Genomic DNA, 20,429 nt, shown 5'->3' with positions numbered 1-20,429 from the left:
CTCCCTCCACAGGCCTACTCCCCCTTCCTCCATTTCGTCGTCATTACGTGTATGATAGACGTAGGCGTTGGCAAGGTAATGTTAGATACACGGAAGAGGATAGTGAGTGTAATCTTACAACCAAGACAGTCAAACGTAACCCTGGAGTTTTAAAACTCAACCGGAGTCAGTGATGAGTTTTAGAATAGGGTTACAGTGCTAACGTTAGATAGTAGTGTTAACATTACTAGTAAGTGGAAATGCACAAGGAAGATAACGTTAATGTTTCAGAGGCTATGCTACAGTAGTTAGCCATTAGCAACTGGTGGGGGGGGGGTGTTACCAGAGCGGTTACATCAGTCGGAGGCCTCCACGTGGGGAAGACAGACAGGATGCTCGGCCAATCATTGCGATCTGTCCGAATGCAATGATTGGTCGAAGTTTTCTTAGAACCATATGAGAATGGTATAATTAAGCAATAGGCCTATCACACGACAGGGAGTGATGTTATACTCGGCCTGCGGCCTCTGCCTATGATCAAATCACAGCCGTGACAATATACGAGTATAACATCACGATCTCGAGTGTGATATTGCTTTTATACAACAGTTCAACAGTTAAATAAGCAAGGCTGATTAAGAAATGTTGAAAAATGAGGACAAAATAGATAATTTAAGCATTTTATTTGTCTTCCGCCAACAAAAATAGTTCCCTCAGGACTCCGCTGTCACCGTTGCTATGTAACGCAGACATGGTGCGCCAGGCACATACACATTTATCTGCACGTTTCCATTAATTGTGCAGCCGGTGAAATAAGTCTCTGGTGACTGCATGGTGGACTGTCGCTTCACAGGCACAGCCGACTCTGCCTTCTGATCTAACAGTATGTTGCTCCATCGTTTCCTGCTCTCCATGGATGGCTTCCAGTAGCTTTTTAACAAGCTCTCAGACATGCAAGACAAAAGGTATATTTTAGGGCCTTAGGGACTCCTAATTAGAGTCCAACTTTACACATAGGCTACGTTAAAACAACGTCATACTTGTGCCCACTCACTGTCACGATCTCCCTAGCTTCAAGACCCGCATCTGACAGCTTCTGTATGTCAGTCACCCTGAGGCTGTGATTGGTGTAGATAGCTGTTGTCCCCGCCTCTTTACACATCTTCGGCAGCATCTGTGCGAGTGAATGAGCAACGCAACTGCTGACCTAACTGACACTAACCGTCAGTTTTGATTTGATTGTTGATTGCAATCAGCTGTGAGGCGGAGTGATACATACACAGTGAAATAACCGTGATATTGTACTCCAATATCGTCACGGTTTTACTGTCTCTCGACCAATCAGATTGCAGGGCCGGAACTAACTGTTGTATAATTATGAGTTTGTATCTCTGGTGGAATTCACTTACATTTTAGTGTGCCATCAGCTTATTAATAGCATTTTAACCTAAACAAAGAAAAGTGTAAAATTTCCAGAAAGATAAGTGTCGCTTTAAAAGAAAAAAAAAAAGAGTAAAAATTCTCTGATTCTTAAATGTGAATATTTCCTGGTTTCTTTCTTCCTCTTTGACAGTAAACTGAATATCTTTAGGTTGTGGACATTTGAGGGCATCACCCTGACCTGATTGACATTTTTATAGACCATTTCATAGATCAAACAACAAACCATCAATGGAGAAAATAATTAACTGATTAATCAACAAAGAAGTTAATTGTTAGTTTCAGCCCCTGAAGTCATTTACAAGTAGCCACCTGCTGTTTCTTCCCCCAGTGACTTCTTGAAAATTAAAATACTTCTATTATAAATATATCCCAAGAAAATAATGTTTTATATTTCTCTTCCATTTCCACTTTAGGTTGTAAGTTACAATTACCATGTCAATGTTGCATATTTAATTAAAACTGATTTAAATATTTAGTCTGAATGTAAACTCAACATCATTGCTTTAGGGAGGTCACGTGTCCCCCAGCAGTACACCAGTTATTGTAATTTTAGTAATTTTGTATTTGCTATTAGTTTTTATTTTTTATTTTTAGTATTTGTTTTCACTTCAGTTTAGTTTCACTTAGTTTCCAGAGAGTGGGGTTGCTTGTTTCAGAAGTTTTTATTGTTTTAGAATGTTTACATTTAGTTTAGTTTTTATTATTTAAAAAATATATATAAATATAATATGGGGGTATTCAAGATTTAAGAAGTAGGTATTACAATACCAGTGTTGGGGGTAACGCGTTACAATAATTTATTACTTTTAAGTAGTAATGAAGTGATATAACATTTAAAGTAATATTATTACATTTACAATGACAAACATATTATCACAGGAAATAAACTGTTGTTTTCATTTTTCATTTATCCACACCGCTCCACTTCCGCCAGTGTGCCATCAGAAAAAATATCATCTGAAGGTTGCTGTGTTTTGTCATTATACGCTACATTATAGGCCAAGAAGGGTGCCGGTGATCAGCACATCTGGAACTGTGCGTTATCATGTTCAGTGTGTTTCCATTAATACGCCTGCAACATCTAACGTATCCCATTTTGCTTTTGCGTCCTAAGGCTGCTAGAAAGTAGCAGGGATGAGGTAAGGTAAGGTAAATTTTAAATTGCCGTGGGGCAATTTGAGATACAGACAGTAGTCATGAGTACATCACACAGTATCCAGTATCACACACTGTCAGGAGTAAATCATAGACATGAATGGTCACTGCCGGTCAAGATAAACAAAGCAGACGGGACAAAGAACTGTCTGTAACGCCTAGTGCTGCATTTAGGGAGCTGGCCTCTGGGTTTTTTTTCCTCCTACCAGTGATCCGCACATCTGGGTGATGTTAGTTGTTGGATGTGTTTCCCTTCACATCCCCTACAACTGCAGAGCAACGTAGGCACACAGTCCCGTTCTTATGCATAACTCTCTCTCCGGTGCTGTTGTAGCTGAAGCGAATCGTGACTAATATTTAAATTAAAATGTATTTGCAGAAATGCTTTTTCATTTTAAGAATGTGGCTGCATTATTTGACTCATAAATAAAATTAATCATCGATCATCCTATCTGCATTTTAATTTTCTTCTTCAAGACTGCTCATTCTTTTACTTAATTAAAATGAAAAAGAAAAAGTCATTTGAGATTTAATTTTCAAAATATGCCCCAGCAAATAGATACCAAAATTCAATTTGAAATGTAAAATTTGAAAATTAAAATGACTGTCAAGTCAGCGGACGTATTAACTCCGCATCCTCAATGAACATTCGTTCATTCATTCATCTTCTAACCGCTTCATCCTCTTGAGGGTCGCGGGGGGGCTGGAGCCTATCCCAGCTGACATCGGGCGAGAGGCAGGGTACACCCTGGACAGGTCGCCAGACTATCACAGGGCAGACACATTGCCCGTAGAGACAGACAACCATTCACACTCACATTCACACCTACGGACAATTTAGAGTCACCAATTAAACTAGTCCCCAATCTGCATGTCTTTGGACTGTGGAAGGAAGCCGGAGTGCCCGGAGAGAACCCACGCTGACACGAGGAGAACATGCAAACTGAACAACCGCACGCATGCAAACTGAACTCCGCACAGAAGGGCTCCCACAACCGGGATCGAACCGGCAACCCTCTTGCTGTGAGGCGACAGTGCTAACCACCACAACACCGTGCCGCCCTTCAATGAACAGTCCATGAAAAAAATATTTTTTCCAGCAGATATCTTAGTTACAACATGATTGAGCTAGCAAAGCAGTTTTGTGTTGCTATGTGTGGTATTTATTCAGTTTTGGGAAATCACGATGTTTAGAAAGCACAATCTCAGGGAGCGCCATGATCTGTGATGCATCCATATATCAAATGTGCACACCGCCCCCTACTTTATTAGATGGGTAGCACCATGGTCAGCTGAAGAAGAGCGGCTACTGACGTCACTCTCCTGCGCCGCTCAGATTGCCAAATCATTTTCGAATTATGGGCACTATTTTGCAGGGCAGACCACGAAAATGAAATAGCAATGTCTTCTTTGTTTTCTTTTTGATTATGGCATAAAATGTGCAGTCTTGAAGAAGAAAATGCAAATGCAATAGGTTGATTGATTATTCATTTTATTTATGAGTGAAATAATGCAGCCACATTCTTAAAATGAAAAAGCATTTCTGCAAATACATTTTAATTTAAATATTAGTTACGATTCGCTTCCATACTTCTGTGCTTTGATTACCTGCTGTGAAACAAAATGACCCTCATCCATTTAGTATCAACATTAGTTCTTCTGAGCTCATTTTGGTCAAAGTAACACAGAAGTAGTGTAATAAGTAACTTATTACTCTACACAGACAGTAATATTGTAAAGTAACTTATTACTTTTAAAATGAAGGTAACGAGTAATATGTATGAATTACATTTTGAGTAACTTGCCCAACATTGTACAATACAACAGTTTGTGAAGGCAGTTGACTCAGTGCCAGTCTCAATAGACACATGCACAGGGGCATCTGTGCATGTGTCTATTGAGACTGGCACTATGAGTCAACTGCCTGATGCTTGTTATTTTGACAAATTTGACCAAACTGACAAAGACTAAAGCTAAAGATATTTCCTTTAGATTTATTTATTTTTTTTAGTTAGTTTTGTTAATATGCAATATTGTAGTTTATCGTATAGTTTACTTTTTTTCTTAAGTCTAGTTTTCATTTTTATTTTGGTTAACTAAAATGTTTTTTTAACACTTAAATTCAGCTTTCAGTTTAATTTTAGTCATCTAGAATAACCTTGCAGTTTACAGTATAACCACAGCAGAAAGAGGAAGGAGGCTTTATATTTTGAGGTTGCATTGTTTTATCAAAGCAGAAAGGAAGGAACGAGAAAACCTCTAAAGAATTCATTTTGTCTGTCTTCATTTATGGGTGAGCTGTTGGTGTTGAGAGTTGAATATAGCTGGATAAGATTTGGATGAAATCATTTGCATGTGATAATTTCATGTTTAGTGTAGGTTAGGGGTTGAGGTGAGGCATGCAGTGGAGATGGTCCATCAACATTACACTTGACAAGACAAAGGGATCATTCAACGCATGCATCAAAGCATTTATGTGCAGCTCTGACAATCAGCAGTTGTGCAGCAGTGTGTAACTGGAGTGATCGAATAAACAGTCTGTATCATTTCATTTTTAGCATGAGGTTATTGCTCCTCAGAGTCAGACCAAAGCCAGCATCCACTTCATCTGTTTAAAGGCATTTGGCTCCTCCAGCAACCAGATTATGAAGAGATTATAATTTTAATAATAACTTTATTTCAGAAAAACAAGGATTTACAAGATTATTTTAATTCAAGAAAATAAGGGCAGAATTTTACCCATGAAAACATTTCTCGTAATTCTGAGATAATAATCTCAGTAATGCAGAAAAATAGAGCAGATATTGTTTTCTCAGTGTAGTGTAATTTTTCTTAAACTATGTACATATGAATTCCATCCCAGACACAACAGCATTTAAGAAAGAAAAAAAAAAGAGTTCATTAAAAAAATCAGTGAAATTCGTCCTGGCTCATGTTAATGCTTCTGAAATTGCCTACACATGTAGAAACTCACCAGTGAAGGTTCATGGAGCTGCTTGGGTGTGTGCATTATATATTTTTGACATATTCACCCAGCATTCATTTCAGCAGTTTGCTTTGTTTTGGCACCATGGTCCTGTAGCAGCCTGCAGCTGTTCTGTGGGCTGACAAACATGCAGCTCCAGCAGCCTGTTGCCTGCTTGCACCACGCGTTGTGTCCTGTAATGTACTGTGATTGATTGTAGTACAACAGCACCAGCTACTGGGTTATTTCAGTAATGATGATGGTAGTAGCTCTAGCAGCAGCTGGTTTGTGTGATTGTTGGCCAAAATGAATCAGTCAGACTCTGAGTTAAGTGTCTGGCTAATCTTTTATTGAGGAATTCCCAAGATAGTACGTGTCCTTCTAAACCAATTGTATAAACAGTGGGTACTAGATACAAATTTAATAATATCACACTCTCAAAGTGTCCATTAGTGACTGCTTTGAATTTTAATACTGTAAGTATGTGTTGCTAAGGATTTTGTTGTGAATTTTTCTTCAGTAAAACTTTGAATGCAGGACTTTTACTTGTGATGGAGTACTTTTAACATAGTAATACCTCTACTTTTACTGAAGTGAAGGATACTGGATACTTCTTCTATCACTGTGTAATACATACTAATTCTCATAGTTTTAGATGATATATGTCAATCACCTGTGTCGATCACACACAGCTGGTGTTTGAAATCTCATCATACGGGACTAAAAACACCACAGCTGAAACAATGTATAGTGGTGCAAGTGGAAATAAAATGTCGTCTTTCCTACCCTACTTTTACAAAACAACAAGCACTCTTTTATGGATTTGGCTATAGCACCTAGAGGATACATAACACAGTTTGAACTGTTGATCATTTTAATTCCTCTTTACCAAATGAACTATACTGAAAGTCATTCTATTCACACTTTTAGCCACATCTCTACGAGGTGAACAGCCTGGCACATAGCATTTTCTTTTTACCTTCATCACTTTGAGGACTTTCGGCTCACTCTATCATTCAACACACATCTTTAAATGGCAACTCATTTGATAATATGTAACACACCTCTCAGACCTCAGTTTGATGCCTGCTGGAGAAGAAATGTTGACACCATTAGCACCACAAACATCATATTGAACATGTATCCCACCTACTGGATATTAGATAAATGTATGTAATGAGTAGAATTACTGCCTCATGGGTGTGTGCCTCTGCAAACCAGTCAAGCTGTTCAGTTTACTTACTATTACTTACTTACTAACCCTAATCCTAACCCAAAAACATGTTTTGTGAGGTGACAGTGAATTTGACCTTCAACCACCAAATATCTAATCAGGTCATTGTTGAGTCCACGTTTGTGCAGAATACGAAGAAGTTCCTTCAAGGTGTTCTTGGAATACTGCGCTCACAAGACCAGCTGCACATTGAGCAAACACACAGGGTCCTAAGTTCTCTCCCCCCATAGCCCTGTTCTGCTGTCCATCTTTAGACTTCTTTTTCAAACTGGGCTCCAATTCCTGCTGTATTGTGTTCTCATAAGGCAGTAATGTTGACCACATTAAAACACACAACAGTGGTATAACCAAACATTGTTATTTTATTATCTTAAAAAGTAACACAATCCCAATAGGGTATCACATACACTACAACAACGGTAACACCATTACTACACATCAAAGGGACTTTCAGATATTATAGACATTTAAAAAATCCCTCTTTTTATTGTTTAAATTATTTGACTAGGCATGACAGATAAACATCATTTACAGGTATGACATACCGTCACCATTAGAAACAATGTTATTGTTGAACCTCCATTTTTATAAACCACCGCCGATGTTAAGGGAAGACATTTCATGGACTGTCAGTGTAGAAAAGGGATGGAAGGTTACAGGGCTGTGGCTGGAGGGGGCTAGGGGTTGATGGTGGGCCACTGGGCCAGACAGTAGCAGGGAGGAATCAGGTAGGGGGCAGTGCAATCATCAGACATGAAGGATGGAACCCATGACCTCCACCATGCAGGGGATAACAGCCCTCTGTTACTGGTCGAACAGGGACAAGAACCCCACTGTGGCTGTGGAACAGGAGCTAAAACCCCAAAACTGTGGTACATTAGAGATTAAACTTCACTGTAGGGACAGGAAGTCAACCTATAGTGGTAAACCCAAAATTAGTGGTACAACAGGGTCTGAAACTACTGTATTTGTAGGAACAGGACACCTCTCTAAATGGTAATGGTGGAACAGAGACTAGATCTTGACTAACAGAATCTGGACTTATCCCTCCCCCTCTGAGTGTCTTTCTGTAGTCATAGGAGATAAAGCCCAACTACGTGGGTACAACCGGTACTACAGACCCTTCTGTAGAGGTTTAACTTTGACTAGAAACCTAGAGCAATTATATAGTAAAGACCAAAACCTACTGTGTGCTCTGTAATGGACTGGAACCCTTCTGTTGGGATAGAGCAGAGACAAGAACCCTATGACAAATACATAATACTCCTTGAATATTGCCCTAGAACCCTGCTGACATTGTAGGCTATGGGCTACAATCCTAGATGCTTGGAGAACAGAGGTTAGAATCTGAATTATTGGTAGCACCCCCAAGGGTTTCAGTCCCCCTTGGACCTTTTTCTCTAGCACCCCAGGGACTAAGACCCAAGAACAGCAATGAAACAAACTGCAAATCTCTTTAAATTGTAACAGAGAGATTAGAATTGTTAAGTATTGATAGAATAGTGGCCATATTTGTAGAACAGAAATATCAGTCCACTGGGGAAAGAATATAAACCAGTATCCGAGTACAAAGGGAAAAGAAGGTGAAACTCTAGTGTAAGTAGTTTGATGCAAAGCATACTCAACCTTTTACTGCAGTGGTAAGACATTAGGTTGTACCCTTGAGTAGTGGCAAGATGCAGAGTAGGACTGAATGTAGTGGTCAAATGAGAACTAAGACCCAACAGTCTATAAGGGAGTAGAATCCTACTCCAGTGGTATGGATAATACTTCTTACGTCATACACAGAGACATTCGGCTTGTTCTTTAATGGGATCAAGGGAATTTTCATATGAGAAGTGTTTGTTACATTTGTTCTGAGCACACGCTGGTGATGAGTTAGGGCCCTGTCACACCTATCTTGTTTGGTCTGGACTTTTCAGTTTGATCTGAACTGAAATAATAGGTGTAAAACTTTCCCGATCACAGAACGGACCAAACAGCCAAACCTTGGTCCAACAGAAAGAGGTGGTCTCGATCCAGATCAGACTGAACCATGGTTCACCTATCGTCAAGTGATAAGAATAGCGTAGTGTTTGTTTGTAGTGTGTGTGTGTGGTTGAATGACAGAGAGAGTGACGGTGGCTGCACTCGGAGCAGAGAGGTGTTGGCGATTGAAGCAGAGGAGAAATTAACAGTTAAGCTGTCAAGTGGTCATAAATGTACAGTGTAGGTTTTAGTTTGTCCATGAACCATGCAACATAACAAAATGAGCCGCGGCAGAACACGGGCAGTGAAGGAGATGACTTTATAAAGAGTCAGTTGGAAAAAAGTCACAAAAACTCTGATACTTTTCTATTATTTTCTGAGAGGATGACAGAGAGGGGATATGAGAGGATGGGAGAGCTTGTCTATTAATCAATCAGTGTCAAGTATAGGGAGACGTGACATTGCTATGCTACGTATGGTTCTTTAGTGTGTTCGTATAACGGCAATCTTAAACCAAAACTCAATGCGAACCGTAGTTCAGACTTTCAGGTGTGAAAAGGCCCTTAGAGATCCAGTCTACCATTCAGGAGTTTGATCCTACAAACACAATGTGTTTGAAACTGGGAAGCCAGTGAGGGTTCTTGTCCTCGTCGCTACACTAATGACATAGTTGCCCAGACATCCAGTATAGTTAGTTGCGACAAGGACTGCAGGGCATAAGGAACTGAGCACCTCACATTGAGCAAACATGAGGAAATGTATGAAAATAAATAGAATAAAAACAAAACAAAACACCAGGTCCTACCATAAAGCGGGCAAGTTAAGTTAACTAAGTGAGAGTGACAAGTATTCTGATTCGTCATCACTCTAACTAAAAGCAGGGACACTTGTATCTTTTGCTGAGGCACACTTAAAGGGTCAGTATACTCAAAACAAATCGAAAAAATGTCTGATCAGTTGGACGCCAAAGTCAGATGACATGTTATACTCTATGAACTAGTTTATTTTAAGCATACTGAACCCCTTAAGGCTAATTTGTACTTTACACATAGCTATGAGAATTCATCTGCAGCTCATGTCTGCTGGCATCCATGCAGACATTTGTGTGGGCGACAGCACACTGACCAAAATGTATGGTCATGAGGAACTGGCTTTGGAGTATATCTGGAGTCTTACATTGTGCATATCCTTACTGAATCTGATCATCACAGTGGGTTTGCTTGCATTGCTGTATGTCAGGGTATTGTGTTACATGTCTTATTGGTGAAAAGGCCAACACTATCTGAAGTCCCTTCCTGGATCAGGACAGAGGTTCATTCTGCAGAGGAAGTCATGTACCACTAGAGGCTGTATTAAGGAGGAGGAGTAGTAGTAGAAGGACACTGTGTGTGTGTTTGTGTGGTGGGTTGGCAGATGACCGACAATGCTATCATGTACCATTAGAAAAAACCTTGTTAGTGAAGAAAGGGATACAATAGGGAGTCCAGCACTTTGATGTGTAGTGTGTTAGAGTATATATGTATGTGTATATGTGTGTGTGTGTGTAAGTGTGCAGACATTCACAGGCTAGAGGCTGATGACAGTGTGATAGTAGAAAGGACGGGCTGTGTTTTTGCTGCTGTGGAGGTAGTTGTGGAGGAGCCTATAGGACGACAACACTGGGTTGACTGACAGCTCCCTGAGCCTATAGGAGGATGGGAAATGATTGACCTATAGGACTGCAGGATTTTTTTCGAGAAAGGTAAATCCAACTCAGCTCAGGTCTGGTTACAATGAGACCAACACGTGGAATCTCCCTGTGCCATAGTCAGTGGTCGCCCCGTCAGTCTGTCCTATCACTGTGAAATCCCAGTCGTGTTTCCCCATATGCTTCATAGAAGGGACTAAATGGCCGTTGTCAAATGTATGCAGGTGAAACCTATTATACAAGTTTAAGCAATCATTTATTATACTTCAGCTCTCTCATCACCCTTTTTATTATGACAATTATCATGACCGTCACTGACCATAATACATCTTAGCACCAGGAGTGAGAGTGGCTCAGGGATTTGATTCAGACTGGTTGGAAAAAAAGTAGTCATGAACATGATAGAAATGTTAATGAATGGTTTAGCTGTGTATAAATAAAAACAATACTGAAATAAAAAAAAGTCACATCCCTGCTTGTTGTGTATAACACTGGCCTGGTTGAGTTTTCTGAATCACCTCGTATCTCATAGTCTCTGTTGGACGCTCAGCCACTTTAGGTGCCAGTACAGCTGCTTTTGATAAACGTACACCTGTACACCCTGTGCTGGCCTTTATCATGCAGCAGCATCTACTTTCTCTGATGCCAGGATTTAGACAATTCATTTCAAATTCACTTCCCATCCACTGAAAACGATCAGTGATATTTGCTGGTAAAAAAATTCCCAACTCTTTGAGGAAGTCAGCTACTCACTTTTCACAGCCTAGATATGAAACTCAACAGGGTTATGACTGTAACCTCTCATGTCCGCTGGATACAGCTGCATCACGCCTTCAAGCAGTCTGACATTCACACATTTACTGTTTGATTTGGCTTCAAGTGTGTACTGAAATGAAGGTGCTTTGTGTCTAATGTTGTTTATTTTGTTTACAATTTCTGCGTATTTATCTTTATTCCAACCCGTTCCCATTCCAAGGTCACCAAATACTGAAGCTTTGTAACGCGCCTTGGCGTCTCATAGCAATGCACAGGGCACCTTATAGGGTTTCTATACGACACAAAGCTGAAGCATTGTAACGTGAAGTGGTCGTAGTTGGGTTTAGGCAATAAAACTTCTTTGTTAGGTTTAAAAAAAGATGATGTTTTGGGTAAAAATAAGTACGTTTGTTACGTAACATACTCTGATGTCATGTTAATTCATCTCATGAGTGATGTCAGTGGATGACATTTATTGTTGCATGAAAACAATGTTGACTTTTGGTTTCACACAGGACAAAACTCTTCCTGGGTGAAGGTTTTGTTTTGTTTGACCCATCTATCTACCCTCCCTCCCACCCTACGTGAACTCTGTCGCTCGTTACACTACGTCAGCTGCTCTCAGTGTCAAGTACAGAGAACAGGGAACGACGTCATAGCGCATTGCATTTTGGGTAGGGGCAGCCCTATTTTAGGACATGCTTCTTTATCGGAGACCAAAAACAAGGATAGACCTGTCAAAGACCAAGGGCATCATTCCCTTCCAAGAGAAGCTGAACAAGGAAGCCAAGGAGTACTACTCCGAAAAATGAAAGGAAACAAACAGCCTCGATCCGTACGAACCCAAGGAGCAATCCGGTGATCTCAACAAGCTACTGAATGTAACATTTCTGTACAGGTTTTCCTACCTCAGTTGTGGTGTAAGCTATTACACATTTGAGCAGCTCTGACATTATAAATATTTTCAGGCTCACCTTCAGCTGAAATATACATGGGTGCAGGACCTGCAGGTTTTAAGAGTCAACGACCAGAAAATCGTCATTTGCACAAAGGTAGGTAACCAAATTGCTACTCACCACACACACCTCTCTGTGTCACCACTAACAGCATTTTCTTCCAAGGCCAACACTGCATCACTTGTTGTCATTACAGCTGTTCTTTCACTTAGGCTACATTTTGGTTAACACTAAGTTTGTTACTACGTGTGATTTCCAGCCAAGGTGGCAGTGGCTCTGATGTTGTCACTGCTGTTGTTGCTGCTGTTCTTTCTGCACTGTTTCAGACTTACTTCCATTGTGGTGATTAATGTTAGGTGTAAATGTGGAGGCTACTGTGATTGTATTTTTTGTCATTAATTTTACATTCATGCAAATGATATTCATGTCTTAGGCTTGAACTCCTTAATGAACCTCTGCTCAAGCCACATGTGATCCTCAGCTCCAGCGGTCAAGTGGAGCGCGCACAATGTCCAGTGCTAGCTAGAAAGCTGAAATATTGCACTCCATTAGCGATCTGTTTCCCACTCCAGTCGTGAGAACGGTTATGGTAGTTGATAATGCAGCAAATGTTCACCATTCCACCATCTTTTCAAGCAGGATAAGATATAAACTCAACCGCATCGCCTACTAGTCCTCGGTCTCTACTGTTGGTGCCATGTCCTAAAATCCCACAATGCTTTGCGCTGCTCATTACTGCTCATGTCACAATTCTATTCTCTATTGCCACGGGTAGGTTTACATAAGAGTTACTCGAAAGCCTGGTGCTTTGAATAAAGATGCTTAATGTTGCATTTGGCTTCAGTATCACATGCAGAGGATGTTACAATGTGTCAGTGTTTGATGACTTGGGAAGGAAAACAGGCTGTTTTTTTTCTCTCCACCCACTCCCCATCCTCCTCTCATTTCATCTGAAAAAGTTTATAAGAATTAAATAGAAAAAACTGTCCATCTAAAAACAAAACCAATGAGTTTCTCAATTTCTGTGTGCTCTCTGTGTCAGTAAGTTTTACTGAAGTCATGCTGTCACATTGCAACATAGTGCTGAGTGCCATACTGAGGGGCAGAAGCAAAGCAGCAGATCCATAAGCAGCCATGGCTAATCCACAGTTTTTCCATTTATTAGTCATTAAGGGTTACAGTTAGGGTGCTCGAATGTGTGTGTATCTACATGTAACCTTAGCTCATCATTGACCATAGTTTGCTAAGGTAGTAAAAATAAATCATGAATATCACTAGAGCCTGCTGACGTCTCCACCTTTCGTATATATCACTATGGGTCCATCACACAACAAGCTCTCTTAGTGAGCTTTAGTGGCTAACATTACAACAGGCTACTGGCTTTATATGATCAGAGCATGGCTTAAGCCCTTTTACACAGAGATGGCGCTATGGAGCCTCTGTGAGTCCCTTCTTTGTACTGCTTTTGCACTTTTACACAGAACGACTGCAGCATCATTCCACTCCAGTGTGTGATTATAGACAGCATCCCACATCGCGGAATCAAGAGGCGCGACAGGCGTGACATTTAACATGTCAGCCTCTAATGTGACATATAACATACACATTGTCAGCACTTTCTAAACAATTACAATGGCATTAACATGTCAATAACAATAATTTACCATCCCTGTTGTATGGCGGCTGATCACGTCCTCTGCTCAGAGGGTAAGGAGCTCCTAAATCTCATTGCTTCCCCAACTTACAGCTGCTGTTCTCCTTCTTTAAGTTACCCACTAACTGGTATTAGCTGCTTTTTAAGTCTTCTGCGTCGGGTTGCACGTGTAACATGTCGTCAAAATGTCACACCAGTCCTACCCATGATACCGTTCTGCCGGCTGTCCTGTTTATACAGACACTGTTTCTGCACTGTCACTACCTCCCATGGTGACTTAAGCCTTGTTCACATTACACGACTGGCTGACCAATCTTGAGTCGCGGAGATCTTTTCAGTGTTCATCTCTGGCGACGTGTGTTTCTGTCATGGGGAGTCTCGCCAACTGCATTACGGCCTGTGTGTGCACACCACAAGATTTCACTACCGAGCCCTCGCCGACAGAGCCCCAGATAACGCGGTGACGTCACCAAACTACGTTTTGTCACACGTGACCAAAACAGGATAGTTCCCCAGCGCTACTTGTCAACATGGATGTCCGACAGCTTGGAGCTCTGCAGGTCATTTGTGCCCTGCTCTGCGCTGAGAAGAAACAGGATAAGAAGAAAGGGATTTGGGTAAAGGAATGGGTCACTGCACGCAGCGCGCGGGTTGTCAACTCTGCAGAGAGAGTTGGAGGTGAGTTCTGTGAATGAAACTCGGTTGCCACTGTGCCGCTAGCCTAACAGCTTTTATTGTACTGTCTATATGGTCTATGCATGTATTTTGACAGATTATTGTACCTTTCATAGCTGAATGATCGAACGGGTTTTCGGGAAATGCTACGGATGACGGCGGAGGACTTTGATTTCTTGCTGGGGCTGGTAGAGCCGTACATCGCAAGGAAAGACACCAGATTTAGGCTTGCCATATCCCCTAGAGAACGTCTGTCCTTGACCCTGCGCTATCTGGCTACAGGTGGGTTATTTACATTGCGTGGAAGTAAAAATAAATGAATCAGATGTGCCGCCAGAGCCTGGGTCCAAACACAACGGGCACTACGTGATCCTCTGGATGCCGCTATTGTTGCTGTTGCTTGCTGGCTTGTTCTCCTCACATTTATTCCGTCCCCGCCTCTCATTGGTGGATGCTCTTTGTCAGTCGTGTCACACCTCTCCAGTTTTCTAGCATGCCAGATATCCAGTCCCAGTCTCAGACGAGGGGGCGACTGGCTCGGAGGGTTGTTCACACATGAGGGCAGTCTATCTGCCGACTCACCTCCGACCCAAGGTGGCTCTCAAGATCCTCTGCGACGTCAACATCGAGGTGAAAATCGTGTAATGTGAACTAGGCTTTAAAGGAGAGACAACTCTGTTCCTCCATTCTCCGATTGTACCTTATATACAGAACTGCAAGGCGGCATAACAGAGCAATATTCTCACCTCAAACAGGCAGTGTTAAATGGGCTTTAAAACAGACAGTTCAGTCACCAGAAAAAAATGTCGACATTGTATGTTTCTGCAAACCTCAAATACATTACACGTTTCATATTTATCATATCAAAGTTTCTAATATGATGTGGTGTATGATCTGACTGTGTAATCAGGAGGTGGAGGGGATGGTGGATTGTGTGTCATCTAGGCGAGACACCTGCCAAGCTGCAGGCCACTGTTAGAGACCAACAATCAACAAACTGGTTGTATTTTAGCAAGTCATTACTATGCTTTCACTGTGGATAGTGCCATGAAAAAGCAGTTGCTTTTTACTGAGACTGTGTCCCCCAAACTGGGCATTTTAAACCAAAAACATGATCTGTTTCATGTCTACAGTTATCTTTTAGAAGAATGAAAGCCATTGCAGTGATCATCAACATAATCACTGCAAAGTGTAACCACAACAATAGTCCCTTCTTATGCAGCATCTCCACCACCACACTGCTATTAATCACTCATATCCATAAATCGTATGTTTATTGAACTGTGGGTTTAGTATTGTGACTGGCATAGTGGAAATATTATGTCATGTGAGATTAGCTCCCCCAGCAGTCAGTATGAATACATTTACATGCTATCAGGACAGAAAAAAAATGGTTTCTGCTTACTGGTATGGCGGCTGTTACAGGTTGTGACATCATATGCAGGATCTCAACAGCTTCTATTTGAACACCACTGTGAAGTGACTCCATAAGCAAACAGGTTAGCTATAGAGCCTTTTAGGGCTGGCGTCACAATGAAGTCAGTTTGTTAGCTGGGGGCAAAATGCGATTCACCACCACAGGGCTGTAGGCTACATAGGAGTCTTAAAATGTTGTCTTGTTGTGTTATTGGGAGCCAGAATAGTAGGAGTCATGGCTCGAAACTTAAATTTCATCGCATACCAGCTGCAAAAATGAAGACAACTATGTTAAAAGTGATATGACTAAAGAACTGGACGAAGGCCATCATTAAAAATGCTCACATGTGCAGCGCACACTTCATATCAGGTTAGGGGGAAAGTATGAATAATGTAATGTTATGTGCATTAGGGGTTATCATGTCCACCTCATCAGAAATTGGGGAGGTATTAAGAGTAATATTGGATTTCTCTGTAAGGGTACCTTTTTTGCGCATTTGCTAACATTAGCTTCAATAACAAAACAAATCAAATGAAACCATTCAAGGGTCATCCTCCTATGTAAGATTGGCACGGTAATCAACCACAAAGCTGACCATCCCACTTTCGGCAATCATGTCAAGTCATCCATCCACCAAGTGAGAGCATATGGGTCAGCCAGTCTGGTCCTGTTAGTCCGTGTTTACTTATTCAAGTAACACTTGCGGTCCTGGAGAGCGAGTGTTATGTACCTATATGTACCTAAACACTAAGAAGGCAAGTAAAGTAATTTCATGTCAACTGTTAATAAATATAGATGTTTATACACTGTATATATAAATTCAATTATATTGTGTAAGGTATGTATATACTGTATATTCCTTTTTAAAGTCACCTCTCTAATTTTTTTAATACCTTATGTTTTATATTTTTCAATAGTTTTCTATCCGTTCTCCAATCCAGTGGTTCCCGACTGGTCCAGCAGCGGGATCCAGATTTCTCCTTAGTCATTACGTCAAGGTCCACAGAGATGGATATATTCAGCATCATACTTGCGTTTGTCCATGTTGTCCAGCTAGTTTGCTGTCTTTGTTAAGTAGCTGTCATTCACTCACTCTACAGAAGGAAACATTCACTTCAAATTCACTGTACTTCAAAATAAAGATTTTTTTTTTCTTTTTTTTTTTTTTTTTTTTACAAACTTGACACATTCGTGAGTCACTTGCGGTCCATTCAAATTGAACCCGCAACCCACCAGTTGGGAACCACTGCTTTAACTTGTCAGCCTGTCTCTGTACTGCTGTACCATGAGAATTTCCCCTCAGGGATCAATAAAGTCTTATCTAGGGTGGCCCTAAAAACTGTCCCATGTTTTCATCATTTGCAGTGCGTTGAGCTCTCAGGGTCAGTGTACTGTTTCGGTCTGTTATGATAGTGGAGTGGAGAAAAGAGCATGTCTCCAGTGGACACTGGTGCACTGGCTGGAATGCCAGAGCGCTGAAACGTGACGCAGTTAGATCTAGTGGACATGAGGGGTAACAAAAAACAGAGAGGAAAAAGTGGGAAAAGATCTGTCACCATGACAGCCTTAACAGTCTGTAATTAAAAACCCCTGTCATCATCCCTGGAGCTAAAGTGTTAAGGCATTTTTAAATGGGCATCATGGCATCCAACAGATACAACAACTGCTCAGCTTCATTCTACAGAGAGTGTTACAGTGAAACAGTCCTGCTTACAGGTCACTCATTCGACTGTCTGACCCCCTCACATTGTTGATGCATTTTGGAGTGATGGTCAAGGGTATTAATTATCATAGTCACTTCTTGTGGCACTGCACCTTACAACTAGTCTGCCTGTGGTGAATTTAGAACAGAGACACTAACAGAGACAAAGTGAGTAGGAGCTGGATCAGTGAGAGTGTGTGTACCATCAGTAACAGTAGTCAGCAGAGCTGCATCTCTTCAGTGTGTAATACCAGGAGACACCACCAGAGGGAGATGCGCTGATCTGGAGCAGCTGGAATGGGAGTGGAAATAACATGACCTGAGATTACAGATTATACAAACATACACCCACCCATACACACACACACACACACACACACACGCACACACACACACACACACACACTGCACACGCACTAGAACCCACGTGAAAGTGAAACAACACAACAGCAGTGTGTAAACTAGAGGCTGTAGAATGACATGGTCAGAGTCTGCCCAGTGGCCTGGTGTGTATATGTGTGTGTATGTGTGAGAGAGAGCAGTTTCCTGGTAGTCTAAATTTCGCTGTTTGTATCTGTCCAAGTGAGTGTGTAGGTGTGTGTGTGTGTGTGTGTGTGTGTGTGTGTTAATAGCTATAGTTCCACAGTGGGCTTGTGGCAGCTCCACTGATTCAGTCAGTCTAAAGATGTAACAGTCCTTAGGGGTGGGACTTTTATTTTCTGGCCTCTCTCCATTGGCTCTCGGCGCTCCACCCAGCCCTTAGTTCTGCCCCTAAACGCTGGTGATTGACGCAAGGCAAGCGCTGGGCTTCTGGAGTTTCTCCGGTTGGGTGCCGGCAGGTTCTGGGATGGCGCGGAAGGAGAAGGGGGGGCCGTTGCCTGTAGTGATGCCGAGGTGGCCGGGGCTCAGTGCCAGGTTCTGCCGACGGTTACTCTCCACTATGGAAGAAGTGTTTGACGCTAGGCTCTCCCTTGTTCTGCAGAAAGACAGTGACACACAATGAGAAACCATAACAACCACAACTTTAGATGAGGTGCTTGAAGCTTCCAACAGACAACAAGACTAAATATTTTTGTACTTTCTTGTACAGGTTTTGGTTCATCATCATGTCACAGAGGAATATGCACTGAATGACCAGCTGTATATAAATTAATTCGCTGTCCCAACTTTGTCCATACATTCATATAAAGAATAACAATAACCAAATGACAACAATAAGAAAGAAGAACAAAAAAACCTGCCTGACTATGTCTAAAAATTATGTAAGTGTGTTCACATTCAAGGGATCGCTTGGATTTTTTGAAGTGGGGTTGTATGAGGTAATTATCCATAAACAGTATATTACATACACTAGATATCAGTCACCACATACACAGTTTGGAGAAGCAGGCTGGAGCGCCACAACAGAAGCTAAGCAATATACTACTGTGGAGATGTCAGCAAAACAAATTTTAGCCCCTAAAAAAAGTCCAACCTAGAAAAAATCTTTAACAGTTTAAGTGTACACTATATTGAAAGTATTTTCACTGTTTTACCTTTCAATCAGACAGCCTGTTTTGACAAGAAAGCTGTTAATGTCTTCAGTTCCCCGTCTACGCTTTCGTCAAAGTCACCAGACTCCATTGAGAAAAATAGTAATTTAACATTGCTCAATACGAGAGCTCCTGGTGTACTGCTGCCTCAGTCAGTTAGTTAGTTTGTGTTGTTGTGTGACTTTGGTGAATCTAAACTTACCTTTTGAAACGCCAAAGTCACACAATAACACAAACTAACTAACTGATTGACGCAGCGGTTGTCCAGCAGCTCCTGTGTGCAGCAATGTTAAATCACTGTTTTTCTCAGTGAAGTCTGGCTTTAAAAAGAGAGCTATAACAGCTATAGTTATCCGTGGGAAATCACTGTCTGACATTAAAGTAAAGCAGGGGAAAGCTTCTAAATGTAGCGCACACTTAAACTGATATTGATTTTTTTGGTAGCTACAATACATTTTGTCGCTGACTCATCCATTGCAGTACATTGCTTTGCTTCTATGTTGGACTCCTTCCTGCTTCTCCAAAGTGGGGGCATGCCGACCGACACTGCCTGCAGGTAACACACTGACTATAGATAAGTACCTCATACATCCCTACTTCAAAAATGTTATGTTGTATTTGTCAACCATGATTATAAAATAAGGAAGTTTATCACTGTAGCACAGCAGCTTGGGGAAAAACTACTAGTTAACAATAGGGGTGGTAACGAATTACATTCACTCTTTTTACTGTAACAGAGTCATTATTTTGTGTACTTTTTCTTTTTTGAGTATTTGCAAAATCTGTAAATTTACTTTTACTTAACTACTTTTTATCAAAGTATTGCACTGTGTTGAATTAAACATTTATGGTTAAGACACTGATTATGAGCTTGTACATTAAGATTTACAGACGTACAGTCATATGAAATAAGCTACTTTCACTGAGAAGCATTGAAAAAATAGTAAATCTATAAAGAATAATAACAGAATGAGCATATAAGAAGCTATAGAGATATAAAACATGCTTTTGAAAAATGTTTAGGCTACATTCAGATAGGAGAGTGACCCTTGATCTGATCATTAGCATATACTGACTATACTAATAATAACTTAAATGCGCTGTATGTAAGAATGTGGCCAAAACGGTTACTGCACTCAAATTCAAAATACTGCCGCGAGTCGTGTCCGCCCCCTCTCCCCTACAGATTCGAGGTTGCTGGACAGCGGCACGCTGGAGACTGATTTGTTTGCCCACGGGTGGCTGCCGTGGCAGGGCCGTGTCGCCATGTCCTTGATCTTCGGTTTTCCAGCGGACCATTTGAGCA

General features: G+C 41.1%; 1 protein-coding gene across 3 annotated transcripts in view; it reads right to left on the bottom strand.

Annotated features, from left to right (window-relative positions):
• Positions 1-7,118: 7,118 nt before the first annotated feature.
• LOC126389516 (storkhead-box protein 2-like) overlaps positions 7,119-20,429 on the bottom strand; it is a 128,320-nt gene continuing 115,009 nt past the window's right edge. For all 3 annotated transcript variants that reach the window (XM_050043259.1, XM_050043261.1, XM_050043262.1), the window contains exon 4: positions 7,119-18,567. In XM_050043259.1, the coding sequence (XP_049899216.1) occupies positions 18,363-18,567 (205 nt within the window). In that variant the 3' untranslated portion in view covers positions 7,119-18,362. The remainder of the gene's footprint in view (positions 18,568-20,429) is intronic.

This window comes from Epinephelus moara, chromosome 4 (assembly GCF_006386435.1).
Source record: "Epinephelus moara isolate mb chromosome 4, YSFRI_EMoa_1.0, whole genome shotgun sequence".
In the NCBI taxonomy this organism is placed as follows: Eukaryota; Metazoa; Chordata; class Actinopteri; order Perciformes; family Serranidae; genus Epinephelus; species Epinephelus moara.
Note: the sequence above shows the minus strand (reverse complement) of the source record. Positions and strands in the feature narration are given on the sequence as shown.